The following is a 21598-nucleotide window of genomic DNA, read 5'->3' on the forward strand; positions in this document are numbered from 1 at the left end:
TTCATAATTTAGGTTGCTCTCTAGATATACTGCCCGTTGTGAGCACATTGCTTGCATAATGAGGATTAATTTAAATTTGATCAAAGTTAAATATTTTAAATCCGAGCCAAACCAATACTTCTGAATGTTGATTCACTGTCAGTTCACACCATGCTCAGAAATTTCAATGCCTTTAATATAATTTTGAATTACATCACATTCCCGGAATGGTTGGTTGTGGTTTGTAATGGATTAAGTTCATTGGGGAACAATCCCGATAGGACAGGCCCTTCAACCGACTGAGTCTGCATTAACCACCAAGCACCCATTTATATTAATTCCATTAAAATACTAATTCCATTTTTTTCTCCCCACACTCCCAATTCCTGATTCTGATATTCACTTACATACTAAGGATGATTGGCCATTTAATCTTGACAGGCACGTGGAAGGGAAGGAATTGCATAGAAAGAACCCACACAATCACAAAGAGGACCTGGAAACACCACACAAACAGCACCAGAGGTCGGGAATGAACCAAGTTACTGGAGCTCTGAGGCAGCAGCGCTTGTAGCTATGCCACTGTACCACCCTCTTCATCTTAAGAAGATAAAGAATTTGTTTATTTGCACCCAGAGATTATCATTAATTGATGAGTTAAATAGCCTATCACTCACCTAGTAGACATCAAAGTTATCCAGCGAACTAACTCAGCACATTTTAATTCCATGTCCCATTCCCATTCTGATATGTCTATCCATGGCCTCCTCTACTGTCAAGATGAAGCCACACTCAGGTTGGAGGAACAACACCTTATATTCCGTCTGGGTAGCCTCCAACCTGATGGCATGAATATCGACTTCTCAAACTTCCGCTAATGCCCCACCTCCCCCTTGTACCCCATCCGTTATTTATTTATTTATATACACACTTTCTTTTTCTCTCTCTGTCTCCTTTTTCTCTCTCTGTCCCTCTGACTATACCCCTTGCCCATCCTCTGGGCTTCCCCCTCCCCCTTTTCTTTCTCCCTAGGCCTCCTGTCCCATGATCCTCTCATATCCCTTTTGCCAATCAACTTTCCAGCTCTTGGCTCCATCCTTCCCCCTCCTGTCTTCTCCTATCATTTCGGATCTCCCCCTCCCCCTCCCACTTTCAAATCTCTTACTAGCTCTTCCTTCAGTTAGTCCTGACGAAGGGTCTCAGCCCGAAACGTCGACCGTACCTCTTCCTAGAGATGCTGCCTGGCCTGCTGCGTTCACCAGCAACTTTTATGTGTGTTAACTAATTCAGCTTCTGTTTATGCACCAGACATACTTCCTCCAACTCCTTATCACCCAATACCATTACATCGATTCCTGTGTCTATTACACTCATATTGTTATCATATTCCCAGAAAAATGGCCAAAATATTTTTTTTCAAGCCCATTGGGTGAATTTTATTCTTGTGAAAGGTAATTATTAGGGGAACAACTTTGTGAGTTTTAAACCATAGGACATGAGCAAAATTAAGCCATTCGGCCTATTGAGTCTGCTCCACCATTACAAAATGGACATATTTAATATCCCTCTCAACCCCGTTCTCCTGCCTTATAAGACCTTAAGACATAGGATCGTATAGACAAGCATCTGCAGGCAACCCTAGCCTTCTTCCTGTACAGCTTGAGCACATTATGGTGAAGTGCCGCTTTGCTGTCAAGAACAAGTAAGTCAATGAGGTGACTTCAGATTTTGCCATTGTTTCCTGGTTTGACCTGTATGTCATGAGTGAGATTTTATGTAAGAGGATGCTGTTGGGAATACTGACTGTGTGTTTTTTTTTGGTTTGCTGAAGCATTCCTGGATCTGCTATCTGTGCCTTTGACATGGAACAGATTTCCAGCATTTTTGATGGACGTTTCAAGGAGCAAAAGTCCCCAGAGTCTATCTGGACACCAGTTCCTGAAGAATTAGTTCCAAAGCCAAGGTAGGAAAGCCATTTGATACCATGTCACACAATAATTTAAAAATGAAATCTCTTAAATCTTTTGAAGACAGAATGTTAAAACTGTAAGTTTAATGCCCTAACTTGGAAATTCTGGATCTCCCAAATGGATGTGCTAAATGGGAATTATAGTTGGCATTCTACTGTAAGTTTCTATTCAGGATCAAGGAGGGCCCAAGATTGGGTCACCAGAGAAGGTAGGCTCCTGGGGGTGGAGATATTGAAGACTGTGGTCCCAATTAGTGGGCTAACAGTATCAAAGAAGCCTTGAAGCATCAGAGAGTTGGTGTCCATGACATTTAGGAAATATTTCATCATTCAGAAGGTGAGCCCTTGGAATTATCTACCACAGGAGGCAAAGACACCGAATATATTTAAGGAGATAGGTAGGCTCCTCGAAGGGATACGTGGGATACAATGAAAGACTGGGAATGTGGTATTGAGTTGGGGGATTAGTAATCAGATGGAATCATGGAACGTGCTCAATGGGCCAAATAAGCAACTCTTGCTTCCATTTTTCTATGTTCTATATGTATGCTTCATAAAAGTAAGAATGACCTAAACTGATTTCAGAAAGTTTTAAGCTATGGGCCCTCACCCTGTTGAAGCAATCACCATTTTATCACAAGGACTTCAGAAAGCAGAGGAAACTTTATGTGCAATATTCAGTGAAGACTGTTCTTAAGGCTAGATTTAGGAGCCAAAAGGCTGGTGTCCAAATTCCTGACTAACCAAATGATTTAAAGCTTAACAACTGGATAGAAAAATGTGTAGAAAGCAAAATCCACACAATAGAAATAATCACCATCAGCTTGTTCCCCACTTCTAAAGTCAGAAACTTGTAAGAATAAGCCAGTTTCAGGAGATAATGATGTAATCTGTGCCAACACGTCAGTGGAATATCGATGAAGTGCCAGTTGTTGATGGGTTCATTCAACGAATTGCATTAACTAGGATCCATTCAAATATATGTCTAGGAGTGTATGGCACTGACTAAAGTATAGTGAGTCTCCCTCTAGCTCTTCTCTCAGTAGGAAACAGCAGAATCTGAATAATTGTACAAAACAGATTTTTCATTGACATTTGTGGGACTCTGCTGTGTGAAAAGTGGAGATCACATTTGCCCGTTTTGTGCAGAGATTGGCGAGGTAGAGTAGCGGTTAACGCTACACTGTTACAGCTCGGAGTGTCGGAATTTGGAGTTCAATCCCGGCATCCTCTGCAGGGAGTTGGTACATTCACCCCATGGAACGTGTGGGTTTTCTCTAGGTGCTCCGGTTTCCTCCCACAGTCCAAAGATATACCAGTTAGAGGGCCAACTGGTCATTGTAAATTGTCCTGTGATTAGGTTAGGGTTAAATCAGGGTTGTGGGGGGTGCTAGGGATTGCTGGACAGTATGGCTCAATGGGCTGGAATGGCCTCTTCTGCACTGTGTTTCTGAAAAAATAAATAAGGCATTTTATTTATGTAATTCTTGTTGGTGTCTCTCATCTTCTTCTGTAGACATGGAAGGAATGTTCTGCTACAGGTAATGATACGAGAAACCTGTGCTTTACCAAAATAATATCACTTATTGAATTTTTCAAACAGAAATTCTTGGGAATTAATTTCAAAATATCAAACAAAATTGTGCAATACTTCAATAGATTGAAATGCCAACAGATTGGCTTACAAATGGAGCTTTTATAGTTTTGTTTGGAGATTGGTATATTAGACTTTAAAAAAACTGGCATGATAAACATTCAGAACTAAATTTTGTCTAAAGTTATGCAGAAAAGACTTACTCATCTGTAGAACCCAATTACATGTGGTAAATCAATTTCATGTGGCATTCAAAAAAATACAGAGTAACTTGTTTACTTGAGCAACACACACACACACAAGATACTGGAGGAACTCAGCAAGTCAGACAGCATCTATGGAAGGAAATAAACAGTGGAATTGTGGGCTGAGACCCTTCATCAGAACTGGAAAGAAAGGAGATAGAACTCACACTGTAAGTGTTTCAGCATGTTTAACAAGATTCACGCTTGAGCCCTAAGCTGGAAAAAAAAGATATTATCAAATAATATTTTTGGATAGGGGAAACCATTAAAGACCATGAAACATAGGGGAAGAATTAAGCCATTCAGTCCATTGAGTCTGCTCCACCATTCAATCGTTGCAGATTTATTTTCCATCTCATTCTCATCCTGCTGCCTTCTCACTTCAAACTTTGATGCCCTTATATATCAAATACCTATCAATCTGAGCTTTAAATATACCCAATGACTAGTCCTCCGTGGATGTTTGTGGCAATGAATTCCACAGATTCCACCCTCTGGCTAAAAAAATTCCTCCTCACTTCTGTTCTGAAGGGATGTCTTTCGAAGAAGGAGTCTGAGAGTCTGAGTGGGAGTGCCGGGAAAGACATTTTTGAAATTTTTGTTATTTTTTTTTCTCCAACGGCGTTCTGAGAGGCGGGACTGCGCAGGCGTGTGACATTGGGCAGTGCAGCGCGGCAGATTTAAAAGGGCAGACATCCTGCTTCGGGTTTGATTCGAAGAAGGAGTCTGAGAGTCTGAGTGGGAGTGCCGAGAAAGACATTTTTGAAATTTTCGTTATTTTTTTTCTCCAATGGCGTTCTGAGAGGCGGGACTGCACAGGCGTGTGACGTCGGGCGGTGCAGTGCGGCAGATTTAAAAGGAACAGAGCCTCATAGAGCGGGCAGCGTAGTTTTCGGGCTGCAGAGTGAGCCGGGAGCAGAGTGAAGACTTAAGGGCTTCGGCTCAACGGGCTTAGGCGGAAACAGGCGAGGAAGGTTTGGCATTCATTTTCTGTTGTTATTTGAGGAGAGGGGCAGTATGAGTGTGAGGGCAGTTTGCTGTTCTCGGTTTCGGATGTGGGAGGCCCTGGAGTCTCCAAGCCTCCCGGACGTCTACATCTGCACCAAGTGCATCGAGATGCAGCTCCTAAGGGACCGCGTTACGGAACTGGAGCTGCAGCTCGATGACCTTCATCTGGTTAGGGAGAGTGAGGAGGTGATAGAGAGGAGTTGCAGGCAGGTGGTCACGCCGGGGCCACGGGAGGCAGACAAGTGGGTCACGGTTAGGAGGAGGAAGGAGAAAAGTCAGGTAATAGGGAGTACCCCGGTGGCTGTGCCCCTTAACAACAGGTACTCCTGTTTGAGTACTGTTGGGGGGGACAGCTTACCCGGGGGGAGCGACAGTGGCCGTGCCTCCGGCACAGAGTCTGACCCTGTAGCTCAGAAGGGTAGGGCAAGGAAGAGGAGGGCAGTTGTGATAGGGGACTCAATAGTAAGGGGGTCAGATAGGCGATTCTGTGGACGCAGTCCAGAGACCCGGATGGTAGTTTGCCTCCCTGGTGCCAGGGTCCGGGATATTTCTGATCGTGTCCAAGATATCCTGAAGTGGGAGGGTGAGGAGCCAGAGGTCGTGGTACATATAGGTACCAATGACATAGGTAGGAAAAGGGATGAGGTCCTGAAAGGAGAATATAGGGAGCTAGGAAGGGAGTTGAGAAAAAGGAGCGCAAAGGTAGTAATCTCGGGATTACTGCCTGTGCCACGCGACAGTGAGAGTAGGAATGTGATGAGGTGGAGGATAAATGCGTGGCTAAGGGATTGGAGCAGGGGGCAGGGATTCAAGTTTTTGGATCATTGGGACCTCTTTTGGCGCAGGCGTGACCTGCACAAAAAGGACGGGTTACACTTGAATCCTAGGGGGACCAATATCCTGGCAGGGAGATTAGCGGGGGCTACTGAGGTGACTTTAAACTAGAATGGTTGGGGGGTGGGAATCAAATTAAAGAGGCTAGGCGTGAGGAGGTTAGTTCACAACAGGGGGATGGGAACCAGTGCAGAGAGACAGAGGGGTGTAAAGTGAGGGTAGAAGCAAAAAGTACTAAGGAGAAAAGTAAAAGTGGCAGGCCGACAAATCCAGGGCAAGCATTAAAAAGGGCCACTTTTCAGCATAATTGTATAAGGGCTAAGAGAGTTGTAAAAGAGCGCCTGAAGGCTTTGTGTGTCAATGCAAGGAGCATTCGTAATAAGGTGGATGAATTGAAAGTGCAGATTGTTATTAATGATTATGATATAGTTGGGATCACAGAGACATGGCTCCAGGGTGACCAGGGATGGGAGCTCAACGTTCAGGGATATTCAATATTCAGGAGGGATAAACATGAAGGAAGGGGAGGTGGGGTGGCGTTGCTGGTTAAAGAAGAGATTAACGCAATAGAAAGGAAGGACATAAGCCGGGAAGATGTGGAATCGATATGGGTAGAGCTGCGTAACACTAAGGGGCAGAAGACGCTGGTGGGAGTTGTGTACAGGCCACCTAACACTAGTAGTGAGGTCGGAGATGGTATTAAACAGGAAATTAGAAATGTGTGCAATAAAGGAACAGCAGTTATAATGGGTGACTTCAATCTACATGTAGATTGGGTGAACCAAATTGGTAAAGGTGCTGAGGAAGAGGATTTCTTGGAATGTATGCGGGATGGTTTTTTGAACCAACATGTCGAGGAACCAACTAGAGAGCAGGCTATTCTGGACTGGGTTTTGAGCAATGAGGAACGGTTAATTAGCAATCTTGTCGTGAGAGGCCCCTTGGGTAAGAGTGACCATAATATGGTGGAATTCTTCATTAAGATGGAGAGTGACAGAGTTAATTCAGAAACAAAGGTTCTGAACTTAAAGAGGGGTAACTTTGAAGGTATGAGACGTGAATTAGCTAAGATAGACTGGCAAATGACACTTAAAGGATTGACGGTGGATATGCAATGGCAAGCATTTAAAGGTTGCATGGATGAACTACAACAATTGTTCATCCCAGTTTGGCAAAAGAATAAATCAAGGAAGGTAGTGCACCCGTGGCTGACAAGAGAAATTAGGGATAGTATCAATTCCAAAGAAGAAGCATACAAATTAGCTAGAGAAAGTGGCTCACCTGAGGACTGGGAGAAATTCAGATTTCAGCAGAGGAGGACAAAGGGCTTAATTAGGAAGGGGGAAAAAAGATTATGAGAGAAAACTGGCAGGGAACATAAAAACGGACTGTAAAAGCTTTTATAGATATGTAAAAAGGAAAAGACTGGTAAAGACAAATGTAGGTCCCCTGCGGACAGAAACAGGTGAATTGATTATGGGGAGCAAGGACATGGCAGACCAATTGAATAATTACTTTGGTTCTGTCTTCACTAAGGAGGACATAAATAATCTTCCAGAAATAGTAGGGGACAGAGGGTCCAGTGAGATGGAGGAACTGAGCGAAATACAGGTTAGTAGGGAAGTGGTGTTAGGTAAATTGAAGGGATTGAAGGCAGATAAATCCCCAGGGCCAGATGGTCTGCATCCCAGAGTGCTTAAGGTAGCCCAAGAAATAGTGGATGCATTAGTGATAATTTTTGAAAACTCGTTGGATTCTGGACTAGTTCCTGAGGATTGGAGGGTGGCTAATGGAACTCCACTTTTTAAAAAAGGAGGGAGAGAGAAACCGGGGAATTATAGACCGGTTAGCCTAACGTCGGTGGTGGGGAAACTGCTGGAGTCAGTTATCAAGGATGTGATAACAGCACATTTGGAAAGCGGTGAAATGATCGGACAAAGTCAGCATGGATTTGTGAAAGGAAAATCATGTCTGACGAACCTCATAGAATTTTTTGAGGATGTAACTAGTAGAGTGGATAGGGGAGAACCAGTGGATGTGGTATATTTGGATTTTCAGAAGGCTTTTGACAAGGTCCCACACAGGAGATTAGTGTGCAAACTTAAAGCACACGGTATTGGTGTGGGCGGAGAATTGGTTAGCAGACAGGAAACAAAGAGTGGGAATAAACGGGACCTTTTCAGAATGGCAGGCGGTGACTAGTGGGGTACCGCAAGGCTCAGTGCTGGGACCCCAGTTGTTTACAATATATATTAATGACTTGGATGAGGGAATTAAATGCAGCATCTCCAAGTTTGCGGATGACACGAAGCTGGGTGGCAGTGTTAGCTGTGAGGAGGATGCTAAGAGGATGCAGGGTGACTTGGATAGGTTGGGTGAGTGGGCAAATTCATGGCAGATGCAATTTAATGTGGATAAATGTGAAGTTATCCACTTTGGTGGGAAAAATAGGAAAACAGATTATTATCTGAATGGTGGCCGATTAGGAAAAGGGGAGGTGCAACGAGACCTGGGTGTCATTATACACCAGTCATTAAAAGTGGGCATGCAGGTACAGCAGGCGGTGAAAAAGGCGAATGGTATGCTGGCATTTATAGCGAGAGGATTCGAGTACAGGAGCAGGGAGGTACTACTGCAGTTGTACAAGACCTTGGTGAGACCACGCCTGGAGTATCGTGTGCAGTTTTGGTCCCCTAATCTGAGGAAGGGCATCCTTGCCATAGAGGGAGTACAAAGGAGGTTCACCAGATTGATTCCTGGGATGGCAGGACTTTCATATGAAGAAAGACTGGATGAACTGGGCTTGTACTCGTTGGAATTTAGAAGATTGAGGGGGGATCTGATTGAAACGTATAAGATCCTAAAGGGATTGGACAGCCTAGATGCAGGAAGATTGTTCCCGATGTTGGGGAAGTCCAGAGCGAGGGGCCACAGTTTGAGGATAGAGGGGAAGCCTTTTAGGACCGAGATTAGGAAAAACTTCTTCACACAGAGAGTGGTGAATCTGTGGAATTCTCTGCCACAGGAAACAGTTGAGGCCAGTTCATTGGCTATATTTAAGAGGGAGTTAGATATGGCCCTTGTGGCTACGGGGGTCAGGGGGTATGGAGGGAAGGCTGGGGCGGGGTTCTGAGTTGGATGATCAGCCATGATCATAATAAATGGCGGTGCAGGCTCGAAGGGCCGAATGGCCTACTCCTGCTCCTATTTTCTATGTTTCTATGTTTCTATGTTTCTATTCTGAGGCCGTGTTCTCTGTGTTCTCTGTTTCCCGTTGTTGGAAACATCCTCTGCACTTCCACTCTATCTAGGCCTTTCAATATTTGATATGTTTCAATGACATCCCACCTCATTCTTCTAAACTCCAGTGAGTACAGGCCTAGAGCCATCAAACATTCCTCATATGCTAACTCCCATTCTCAGGATTGTTCTCACAAACCTCCTCTGGACCTTCTCCAATGCCATTCTTTCTTAGATATGGGGCTCAAATCTGCTCACAATACTCCACATGTGGTCTGACCAATGCCTTATAAAGTCTTGGCATTACATCCATGCTTTTTCTTGAAATGAATGCTAACATTGCATTTGCCTTCCTTGTTACCTACACAACCTGAAAGTTAACCTTTAGGGAATCCTGCACTGGGTCTCCCAAGTCCCTTTGCACCTCGAATTTCTGAATTTGATCCTCATTCAGTAAATTATCTACACCTTTATTCCTTCCACCAAAGTACTTGAACATACACTTCTCCACACCGTATTCCATCTCACGTTTCTTTGCTCATTCTCCTAATCTGTCTAAGTCTTTCTGCAAACTCCCTGCTTCCTTAATAGTACCTACACCTTCACTTATCCATCATCCAGGTCGTTAAAATATGTGATAATAATGAACCCAACACCTATCCCTGTGCAACACCACTAGGTGCTGGCAGCCAACCAGAAAAGTACTCCTTTATTCCCAGCTTTTTGCCTTCTACCAGTCAGCCCATGCAAGTGTTTTCCCTGTAATACCATGGGCTGTTATCCTGTTTGGCCACCTTTGTCAGTCCTACCCATTATTTCCTCAAAGAACTCCAACAGATTTGTCAGGCAGGATTTCCCCTTAAGGAATCCATGCTGATTCAGGCATGGTGGAAGGTGTGCTGGCTGGCTGCATTACGGCCTGGGATGGGAACACCAAATGCATCTGAGCGGAAAGTCCTTCAAAGGTAGTGAATTTGGCCCAGTACATCACAGGTAAAACCTTCCCAACCATCGAGTATATCTACATGAAACATTGCCTCAGGAAAGCAGCATCCATTATCAAAGTTATTCACCACCCAGGCCATGCTCTTTTCTCGTTGCTGCCATCAGGTAAAAGGTATAAGTGCCTCAGGACTCACACCACCAGGTTCAAGAACAGTTACTACCCCTGAATCATCAGGCTCTCGAACAAAAGGGGATAAGTACACTCATTTAAGGTTTTATCTTATTTCATGCTCGTTACTTATGCTATTTATTTTTATCTGCATTTGCACAGTTTGTTTGCAGTTACTGTCCTATAGATTTGCTAAGTTTGCCTGCAGAAAAAGAACCTCAGGGTTGTATGGGTGACCTGTATATACTCTGATAATAAATTTTACTTTGTACATTGACCTTTGAACTTTGTGTGCCAAGTACCTCTAAACCTCATCCTTAATAATGGACTTCATCTTGCCATCCACTGAAGTCAGGCTAGGTGGCCTATGATTTCCTGCCTTTTGCCTCCCTCCTTTTTAAAAGAGTGGAGTGACATTTGAGATTTTCCAGTCCTCTGAAATCACTCCACAACCTCTTCAGCTTTCTCCTTTTGAACCCTGGGATGTAGTCCATCTGATCTAGGTAGCCCATGAAGTATATCCAACCACAAGATTGTATAACACCATTCACTGTTCACTGAATGATCCCCCTGGATCTTTGCCTTGATCCATGCATGTGTGCCCTGCATTACACCAGTTATTCTTTGTCTGAAGGAGGATTTCTTAATATTAGTGCTGAAGTTATCCTCAATAACCCAAGTCCTCTTACACTATTTTTTCAGTGTAGTTTAAATTAATTTTCTAGGTTCACCTTTTGCATGTGCGTATATCTTTTTAAATAGCAAGAACAGACCAAATTCTGCTATTGCTTGTCACAAGTCAGTTCTCAAAGACTCAAGTTCAGCTTTATGCCTTTTTTTGCAGTGGTTACAGAGCTTGCATGGCTCTGTTCCACAGTGACCAGATTTAGATACAACACTCAACATGCAGTTTGACGTCCATTCAATTGTTTGGAATATATCACTCAACGTTTTATTACCTTTGTTAATTGCTACTCTGTGATCTTTGGATGTTGAGTATTGATTCTGCTAAGAACCCAAAGTGCCTTTCAGCTTCAAGCAATTTCAGTATCATTCCTCAAATGCGCATATTGCCTAGTTACACACACAAAATGCTAGTGGAACGCAGCAGGCCAGGCAGCATCTATGGGAAGAAGTACAGTTGACGTTTCGGGTCGAGACCCTTCGTCAGGACTAACGGAAAGAAGAGATAGTAAGAGATTTGAAAGTGGGAAGGGGAGACCTGAAATGATAGGAGAAGACAGAAGGGGTAGGGATGAAGCCAAGAGCTGGGAAGTTGATTGGCAAAAGGGATACAAGGCTGGAGAAGGGGGAGTATCATGCTAGGAGCTACACTCACGTCTCCATCTACATCAATGGAGCTGTGGTGAAGCGTGTATCAAACTTCAGATTCCTTGGTGTCCACATTTCCGAGGATCTCACTTGGTCCCTGAGCTCCTCCATCCTGATCAGAAAGGTGCAACAGCACCTTTATTTCCTGCGGAGCATCAAGAAAGCTCACTTCTCTCCCAGGATGCTGATGGATGTTTTCCTCTGTACCACTGAGAGCATACTCACCAACTGCATCTCAGTGTGGTAAGGTAATTGTCCCGTATCAGACCGCAAAGCACTCCAGCGTGTGGTGAAAACTGCCCAGCGGATTATCGACACCCAATTGCCCACCATTGAGAACATCTACCATAAACACTGCCTGGGCAGAACAAAAAGCAAAATCAAGGATGCATCTCACCCTAACCATGGACTTTTTACTCTCCTCCCCTCCTATAGGCACTACAGGAGCCTCCGCTCCCGCACCAGCAGGCACAGGAAGAGCTTCCTCTGTGAGGCTGTGACCCTGCTGAACCTCACATCACAGCGCTAAGCAGTATTGCACCCGTATTGTACTGTCTCAGTACTTTTATATTTGTGTGCTGTAGCACTTACTTTTTATTCGCAGTTATTTTGCATTTCTGGTTAGATGCTAACTGCATTTCGTTGGCTTTGTATCTGTACTCAGCACAATGACAATAAAGTTGAATCTAATCTAATCTAACCTAATCTAATCATGGGATGGAAAGCCTTGGAAGAAAGAAAGGGAGAGGGGAGCACCACAGGAAGATGTAGAACGGGCAAGGAGTATTTGTGAGAGGGAAAGAGAGAGAGAGAGAGAAAAAAAAGAGAGAATAAATAAATAAATAAATACTTTTTTTTACAAGTAACAGGGTGGGACGAGGAATAGTCTAGGTAGCTGTGAGAGCCCGTGGGCTTATAGTAGACATCAGTAGATAAGCTGTCTTCAGAGGTAGAGACAGAGAGATCAAGAAAGGGGAGGGAGGTGTCAGAAATGGACCAGGTAAATTTGAGGGCAGGGTGGAAGTTGGAGGCAAAGTTGATGAAGTCAACGAGCTCAGCATGCGTGCAGGAAGCAGCGCCAATGCAGTCATTGATGCAGCGAAGGAAAAGTGGGGGACAGATACCAATATAGGCTTGGAACATGGACTGTTCCACATAGCCAACAAAAAGGCAGGCATAGCTGGAACCCATACATTGCCTAGTTAATCTTTTTGCATTCATTGCTTTACACTCATGATACTAAACTCTATCTATCACTGTTTGGTCCACTCATAGTCTATTTTGTTCACTTTTTTGTTTCTAGATTGTTTCAGGATCACGTGTTGTTTACTATTCCATCAGTCTCACAGTTGGATTCAACTGTTATGTTAGACCTTGACTCCCGACAGATTTTAACTTCTTTAAGTAATCTCACCAGTGAAACTATTTGGAAGTCTTTATACAAAACATTTTTGCATTTATCAGTGAATATATGGTCTGTCACTTCCTAAAAAGAAAATCAGGGAGCTTGTCTTGAACTCATTGAAACTTTTCAGTCTAAAGCAATACTGACAGCTATCTATTAGACCATTGTCCAGATAATCTCCAATTTGAATCCTTAAGTGATTCATTTCATTATTTCTCTTGGAATAGAATTAGGACTAATTAGTTTGTAATGAAAACAGAAAATGGAGAAAGCACTCAGCAGCTCAGACAGCTTCTATAGGGAAAGAAACAGAGTTAAACTTTCAGATCTATGATCTTTAAACAGAGCTGAATGTACCTGGGGCTCAAATGTTTTCAAGTTTGTGGGAGGGAAGAAAATAATAGCAGTAACTATAAAACATAATAACGCCAGTTGTGGTAGTGAAGACTGGGAGAGGCGGTGAAGGCTTACTAATCATAAATGATCTCCCTTGAGGAAATGTAGTTACAGAAGACTAAAATAAAACAGAAGAGGAGAGAGACAAAAAATGAAAAAGAGAAAACAAATGTGGAACTGTAAAATGCACAATGGCAATTACATATAGTATGTTTACTGTTTTCAAGCTACTGTTGTTTCTGAATCCTTTCTTATAGACTCATAGTATAGTGCAGCATGCAGCCAGGCCATTTTGCCCAACTTGTCCACGCCAGCCAGTGGGCACTCTTTTGTGTTAATCCCATGTCCCACCACCTGGTCTGTAGCCTTCAATGTCAAGCCAATTCAAATGCTCATCCAGATATTTCTCAAATAGAATGTGGAACAGAAGAGTACAGCACAGGAACAGGCCATTCAGCCCATAATGTTGGGCCGAAACAGCTCAAAAGCAAATCACAAACACCCAAACCCTAATCCCTCCTACCTACACCATGTCCATGTCCCTTCATCTTCCTTACATTCATGTGCATATCAAAACGTCTCTTAAAACCCTCTGATGTATTTGCCTCTACCACCATACCAGGCAGTGAATTCCAGGCATCCACAACTCTGTGAGTAAAGAACTTACCTCTCACATCCTCCTTGAACCTACCCCCTCTCCCCTTCAATGCAAACCCTCTGGTATTAGATGTTTCAACTCCGGGAAATAGATACTCTCTGTCCGCTCTATCTATGCCTCTCATAATCTTGTAAACCTCTCCCCTCAGCCTCTGACAGTCCAGAGAAAACAACCCAAGTTTATCCAGTCTCCCATGATAGCACTTGCCCTCTAAAACAGGCAGCATCCTGTAAACGTCTTCTGCACCCTCTCCAAAGCCTCAACATCCTTCCTATAATGGGCTGGCCAGAACTGTATGCAATACTCCAGATGTGGCCTAACCTTAGATTTATAAAGTTGCAACATAACCTTCAGACTTTTGAACTCAATGCCTCTACTATTAAAAGTAAGCATTCCATAAACCTTCTTAACAACATTATGGACCTGTGTAGCTACTTTCAAGGAGCTATGAACTTGGATCCCAAGATCTCTCTGCTCAAGACTTTGCCCTTAACAGTGTACTATCTTTTTGCATTTGCCCTACCAACATGCAACACCTCACATTTATCTGGGTTAACCTCCATCTGCCATTTCTCAGCCCATATCTGCAACTGGTCTATATCATGCTGTATCCTTTGCCAGTCTTCTACACTATTCACAACTAACAATTAGAGGGAACACTGGTGGAGGGGCAGGTAATCTGAGGAAGTAGAGAGGATGCTGAAGGACAGACAGATTAGGAGAATGGGCAAAGAATTGACAGATGAAACACAGTGTTTGGATGTGTATGGTCATGCACTTTGGTAGAAGAAATGAAAAGGTTATTTTCTAAATGGAGAGAAAATACAAAAAGCTGAGGTGCAAAGGGACTTGGGAGTCCTCTTGCAGGATTCCCTAGAGGTTCATTTGCAAGTTGAATCTGTGGTGAGGAAGCAAAATGCAATATTAGTATTCATTTCAAGAGGACCAGAATATAAAAGCAAGGATGTAATGTTGTGACTTTATAAAAAATTTGTGAGGCCTCACAAAGTATTGTGCGCAGATCTGGGCCCATTACCTTCGAACAGATGTGCTGCAACTGAAGTGTGTTCGAAGGAGGTTCATGAAAATGATTCCAGGTTTGAATGGCTTGGCATATGAAGAGCTTTTGATTGCTCTGGGCCTGTATTCGCTAGAATTCAGAAGAATGACTGGTGGCCTCATTGAAACCTATTGAATGGTGAAACGCCTTGATAGACTGGATGTGGAGAGAATATTTTCTATGTTGGGAGAGTCTAAGAATAGAGGACACTACCTCAGGATAGAAGGGTGTCCTTTAGAATGGAGATGAGGAGGAACTTCTTTAGCCAGAGAGCGATACATCTGTGGAATTCTTTGCCAATGGCATCTGTGGAGTCTTTAAGTATATTTAAGACAGAGTTTGATAGGTTCTTGATTATCCAGGGCATGAAGGTATACGGGGAGAAGGCGGGAGATTGGGGCTGAGAGGACACTTGAATCAGCCATGTTGAAATGATGGAGCAGGCGCGATGGCCAAATGGCCTAATTGGCTCCTATATCTTATGGTCTTATGTCAATCACTCTATATGTTAAAAAAGAATTTCAGAATCCGTATCAGTATGGCATGATATTTGTTGTTTTATGGCAGCTGTGCAGTACAATGCATAAAAATATTGTAAATTACAATAATATATATATAATAAATGAAATTAGTGGTGCAAAAAGGGGAGCAAAAATGATGAGGTTCTGTCCATAGGTTGGTTCATTGTCCGTTCCGAAATCCGTTGGTGGAGGGCAAGAAGCTGTTCTTAAAACATGGGGTGTGTGGCCCCAGGCTCCTGTACCTCCTCTTCAATGGTTGTAATAAGAAGAGAATGTGGCCTGGGTGATAGGGATCCTTGATGATGGATGAAGTCTTTTTGTGGCATTGCTTTTTGAAGATGCCCTCACTGCTGGAGAGGCCTATGATGGAACTGGCTGAGTTTGCAACCCTCTTTTGCTTTTTCTGATCCTTTATAGTAGCCCCTTCATACCGGATGGTGATGCAACCAGTTAGAATGCTCTCCATGACACATCTATAGAAACTTCCTGGAGTCTTTGGTGACATACCAAATCTCCTCAAACTACAAGTAAAATATAGCCGCTTCTTTGTAATCATGTCAATATGCTGGGCCCACGGTAGATCCTCTGAGATTTTGATACCCAGGAACTTGAAACTGCTCACCCTTTCCACTGCTGACACCTAGATGAGGACTGGTGTGCATTCCTTTGACTTGCCCTTCCTGAAGCTCCCATTTTCCTTCTAAAGCTCTTTCCTCTAAGCTCTTTTGGTTTTGATACACCTGCCATGGGAGAAAGATTCAGACTACCTTATCTATGTCTCTTGTATCTTGTATACCTCTTCCAGGTCAGCCGTCAGCCTCCTTTGTTCTGGGAACAAAAGACAAGCCCAACCTGTCCAGTATCTCCCCATAATGTATGTTCTTTGATCCAGACAATATCCTGGTGAATCTCCACTACACTCTCTGCAGTGCAATCACATCATTCCTATAATATGACAATTACTGGAATCTCATGGGCAATATTGTTTGTTACCAGATTTTAATTTTTAAATATCCCTTATCTTCCCCGGTACCATATTTCCACAAACTCATTTCTGGTTATACTGATCCCATGACACTGGGAAGACGTTTTCTGTCAAGATTTAACACTCAGGATGAAGATCTTAAATGATCCACAATTATTCACCTCACAAATCAATTCAAACACTATTTTTCCCTGTGGGAGGGAGAAAATCAAGAGAAGGAAAAATGAGGCAGGGTACAGGAGCTTTGACAGGTTTTGATAAGTGAGATTGAATGTGTGCTTCAGAGATCGAGTGAAGTAAAATGGCTGTTATCAAATATATCTTGGGTAAATTAAACTGGTAAGTTGAAAACAAGGTAGTATTTCACTGCAGATAGATCCCAACACAACACTGGAACATTACTTGAAGCTGGATATAATAGCTCGACTTAAGAGAAGTACTGCAATTTGTCTTCTATTATCAGCTTCACCAGAAGGCAGACTTTACTGGACTTCTCACAATGTTTGAAAAACAATGTTAATTTACACTAGAAAAGTTATTTTTGGAGATAATTCCAGAGAGAAAGCAGTTAATATTACTAAAGACTAACAAGGATGTCCTTTTAAATTACCATTTAGAAAGTTTGGATTGTGCTCTGTCATTTTTACCCTGCAATCCAGTCGACAAGAATTCAAAATTGGGTAATATAAAGCCATCACCCACAGCATACAAAGGAGAGGATCATGGTGCAGTGGAGGATTTCAGCACTGACGTCATTATGGAACAAGCTCGTGGTGCTATAGATTCCATCAATAGATGTACATGTCAGCAAGGTGAAACAAGATGGAGCAATTTAGTCCCGGCAGTTAAAATAAAGAAAAAAATCCACAGTGAAACTCTGCTAAACAATGGATTTGTTTTTTGAATTTTTCACACGGTCAAACGGATGCTGTGAACTGGGTGGCTACGTACTCAACCATATCTCTTCCATCCCTTCCCTACCACTGTTCACTCACCAAGCCCATATACAGACAGACATAGGTAGACTTAAGAAATAGTCCCTGAACCTACTATCTGAGGTCAGAATGGTGTTAATCCTTGCCTTCCTGCATTCACTACAATTCTAGCAACTGCAGTGACCAAAGAACGGCTCTGAGTGGTTGAGCCTGTGAAAATCATGTGAGGAGATTGTCAGGTCTGCATGTAATGCATTTTTAATACCACAGCGATGTCTTGAATATGTAAAACCTAGCTATAGTACAGTACTGGAAAAGGAAGATGTTCCTTTTCTAACTGAACAAAAGAAAGATTTACATTTTAGAGCATCCACTTTATGTTTTTGAAATGTTGTAATGGAAGAAACATCAGAACTATTTTGTGCACAGCAAGCTCCCATTAACCAGAAAGACTGATGAAAAATTGATGGACCAACAAAAATTATCTTAACTATTCTAGTGGTCTGAATTCCTTAAAATGAGTCATGCATGATCTTCTGTTTCTTACCCTTTCAGACCTGGCTGCTGTGCGGAACCAGGAACGAAATACAACTCCTCTAATGGATTTCCAGATGAGATGTTAAACTTCGTAAAGACTCACCCATTGATGGATGATACAGTTCCCTCACTAAACCATGGGCCATGGATTATAAAGACAACCATCAGGTGAATTCAAAGGCGCGGTCTTCCAGAGCATTTTCAAAGAGGGACTCCTTTGTTCCTGACTTCAGATATGGAGTCATTACACACCAGGAATTTCAAATCAGTTATAATTATGAGCTAGGTAGCTGAAATTCGAATTCAAGTTTATGGTTATGGGCATGCATACCCTGGATATAAATGCCATGAAAATGAGCTTTTATGCAGCAGCAGCACTATATAGTACAAACATCATAAATATATAAATTACCTTAACTTAAATTAGCGTAAATTGTACATAACTTGTCACAAAAAATAAACAAAAATAAACATAACTGCAATTGAACAAGTTGGGGAAAATATATTCCAAAGCAGAATTAGGAAATTTTTCAGTTCATTTTAAGAACCTGAGCATGATCCTGCTTTCAGCCCCAACCCTTGTCTCTTCTCTTCCAATATTTGGCTTACCTTGTGGTAGTAACAACAAATAAATATAAATATATGAATGCTGCAACTTTGCGTTGACACATACTTGGTTCAGTTTGCAGAATACTAATCTGACTCAGTTATCAGGTCCCAGTAAGACAACTTTTACAAAGCTGAGCAGTGTACAACCCCATGGGCAGGAAAACCTTCATACCAGCTATACTACAAGTCCTGAAGCAGGTCTCTGTCTAAATCATCTTACATACTCCTGGTAAATTTAGAACCTGAGGTGGAATTCAATATTAAGGTCATTATTCTCCTGATATGAAAGTATAAGTAACCAAACTTGCATGTTGGCCGGTAAAGATTTGTCTCACATCAGTAACTCCAGGGTAACTTCCCTTATCCTTCAAAAGAGGAAGTGGCAAATGTGAACAAAACAATTGTAATCTTTGGCTCAGCCTTTAAGCTTGAGCAAGTTTGGCACCATCTGTGTGGTTCTGAGAAATGGCAGGATTCAAAGAGCCATTTAGCTTGTAAGGAAATGAGATCCCGGTAAAATGAACACAGAAGTATGCTACAAAGAGGATTCTACGCTCCTGAAACCCATCTAAAGAAGCACTTCTCTGGCTGTAGCAGGAAAGGCAGAGTAAAATTTAACTGTAACCAAGATGCAAAATGGTAGGCTGTGCATCAGACTGGATACTACAAATGGTGATTTTTTTTGCTACATTTGATTTTCATGAATGTTGAGCATCAACTGAATTTTACCCTACCATATATTCAGTGTGGTGCAGCAGGGCATATTCCATTCATTTTAGTGAGCCACTTTTCAGAATAACAAAGCCAGCACAGGCTACTGCTGTCAAGACAAACGCCTCACTAAATTGAACCCAGTGATTGCTGAGAGCATCCAAGCACTGCATCCCAAAGGAACACATCTTTCTTGTGTTGAGTTTCTGCTCCACTATCCTGGTTCAGCAGATGATGCTCTGTGTTTAAACTTCCACATTTGAGCTTGTGATTGCATGATGTCTGGGGAGAGTTTAAGAAACACGAGAAGTGATGCGTGAAGCTATGTTGTTTGGACTTACAGGAAACATTAAGGTGCGTCAACGTGCCCTTGGTATAAATGTGAAAATATACTGGTGACTGTTATAGTACTTTGTAGAATTGAGCACATCCACATGCCTATTGCTGCAGGGAATTTTTCTGTAAGGTCTTCTGAACCAGTCCATTTGTCTCATTCCACAACTATATTGCAGAAATCTTTAATTGAAGCAGCACCTTAATGAACTGTTCCTGCTCCTGTTCACAATCTTTATGTAAACGTTGAAGCAGAGAAATAACAGGCCATTTGTACCATTGTCCCTCAGCTGAAGTGATGGCTCCAAGATATTGAACGTTGCTAGGTGTAAAGCTGTGGCCTGGCCCCTCATTTCAGAATCAGAAGTTTATCGACACTAACATAAATCGCAAACTAAGTGGCAGGAGTACAGTGCAGGCATAATAAATCACCATAAGTTAAAATAAAATTAATTAATTAAATAAATAAAGAGGCCGAAGGACGAATAGTATTGTTCGTGGGCTCATGAACCATTCAGAAGTCTTATGGCAGAGTAAAAGAAGTTGTTCCTAAGACGTTAAGTTGGGTATTCTAGTGAACGCAGCAGGCCAGGCAGCATCTCTAGGAAGAGGTATAGTCGACGTTTCGGGCCGAGACCCTTTGTCCTGACGAAGGGTCTTGGCCTGAAACGTCGTCAGTACCTCTTCCTAGAGATGCTGCCTGGCCTGCTGCGTTCACCAGCAACTTTGATGTTTGTTGCTTGAATTTCCAGCATCTGCAGAGTTCCTCATGTTTAAGTTGAGTATTCTGGCTCCTGTACCTTCTCCCTGATGATAGTAATGAGAAGAGGGCATATTCTCAGTGTTGAGACAAAAAACTAAGAAATTTGTGAATAAGGAAACTTTCCCACATCATATTCCTAAAGTACCTACCCTTTAACCTGTGAGCATGTCTCCTGTATATAGGGGATATGTTGTAGTGTGGATGAAATCACTGGAGAGACAGAGTCACTGGTAGATACAAAGCAGCTTCTTTATTCGACACAACAAGGTACAGCAGGCATCATACAGACGGAGAAGCTTTCGGTAGGAAGGTCTGCTAGCCCAATGTGGGCTCGATATTTATATGCTAAACACAAAGGCAATCGCTACTTAAAAAGTTATAGACAATGCATAGACAATGCTTCGTTTTGAAGCTACCTACAAAACATCACACCTTCTGACTTCATCCTTTCCTCCTGACGCCAACATGCCTGGGTTGGTATCCACAGCCTTTAGGAATGCAAGTTAAATCCACAATACATTTATTTGGCATTTTACATGCTAACATAGAAGACAATTAATATTTATAAAGTATAGATAATACTGTCTTTGAAACTACAGCATCTGGTCAAACTACGGCGCCAGAAGCACCTGGTATTCACATCTTTTTAGGAAGCACATTGTTGTGGACTCAATCCACAGTACTTTGTCAAATAGAAGTCTGGTGGCCAAGTCATTTAAGTGTAAGCGAATCATCTACCCAAAAAAATTCACTCTAACAGGATACAACAAATCCTCTCAGAATCCTGTAGATTTCAAGAAGATCACCTATCATTCCACTAAACGGAAATGAGTAGAAGTCAAACCTACTCCAATTCTTCTCATTGGATCACCTAAAAGCCCAAGAACTAGTTGCCAGGGACGGATTGTTACCAGTCACAAAGCTCTATCTTCTCCAGAATTCGGCGATACTAAGCTGAATTCAGGTAGAAAGGGAATATTTCTTTAAGAGGTCCAAATATCCTATGCATAATTGTATATAGACTGAATCAACCTACCAATTTTACCAATTCCAGTCCCATTTCTCCTCCTTCTCTAAACTCCTTGATCATATCAAGCCTCCCAGGTATCATCTTTGCCTTAATTTTCTACTTGAATCTTTGCAGTTTTATCCTCCTTACAAGTTTCACTTAATTCAAGCCATGAACAGTGTCCATCTGTTATTTAGCTCTTCCTTAAGTTTGTTGATGTCCCTCCAACAAAGTCATCCTCACAGTTAACAACCCATGATCCAGTTCTGCAGCCCTGCACCTTTCATGGCTTAACTCCTTCCCATTTAACGGGACTCCCAGCGGTGGTTTCTCTTTCCTTTCGACTGTCCCGCTGTAACCA

At 42.4% G+C, this 21598-nt stretch overlaps 1 protein-coding gene across 5 annotated transcripts in view; it reads left to right on the forward strand.

Moving 5' to 3' along the window:
- Nucleotides 1-21598, forward strand: part of sema6bb (sema domain, transmembrane domain (TM), and cytoplasmic domain, (semaphorin) 6Bb) — a 567817-nt gene that overhangs the window by 515036 nt on the left and 31183 nt on the right. For all 5 annotated transcript variants that reach the window (XM_072244024.1, XM_072244022.1, XM_072244025.1 and 2 more), the window contains 2 exons: nucleotides 1811-1942; nucleotides 17831-17980. In XM_072244024.1, coding sequence (XP_072100125.1) covers nucleotides 1811-1942; nucleotides 17831-17980 — 282 coding nt within the window. The remainder of the gene's footprint in view (nucleotides 1-1810; nucleotides 1943-17830; nucleotides 17981-21598) is intronic.

The sequence above is a fragment of the Mobula birostris genome, chromosome 26, assembly GCF_030028105.1.
Source record: "Mobula birostris isolate sMobBir1 chromosome 26, sMobBir1.hap1, whole genome shotgun sequence".
In the NCBI taxonomy this organism is placed as follows: domain Eukaryota; kingdom Metazoa; phylum Chordata; class Chondrichthyes; order Myliobatiformes; family Myliobatidae; genus Mobula; species Mobula birostris.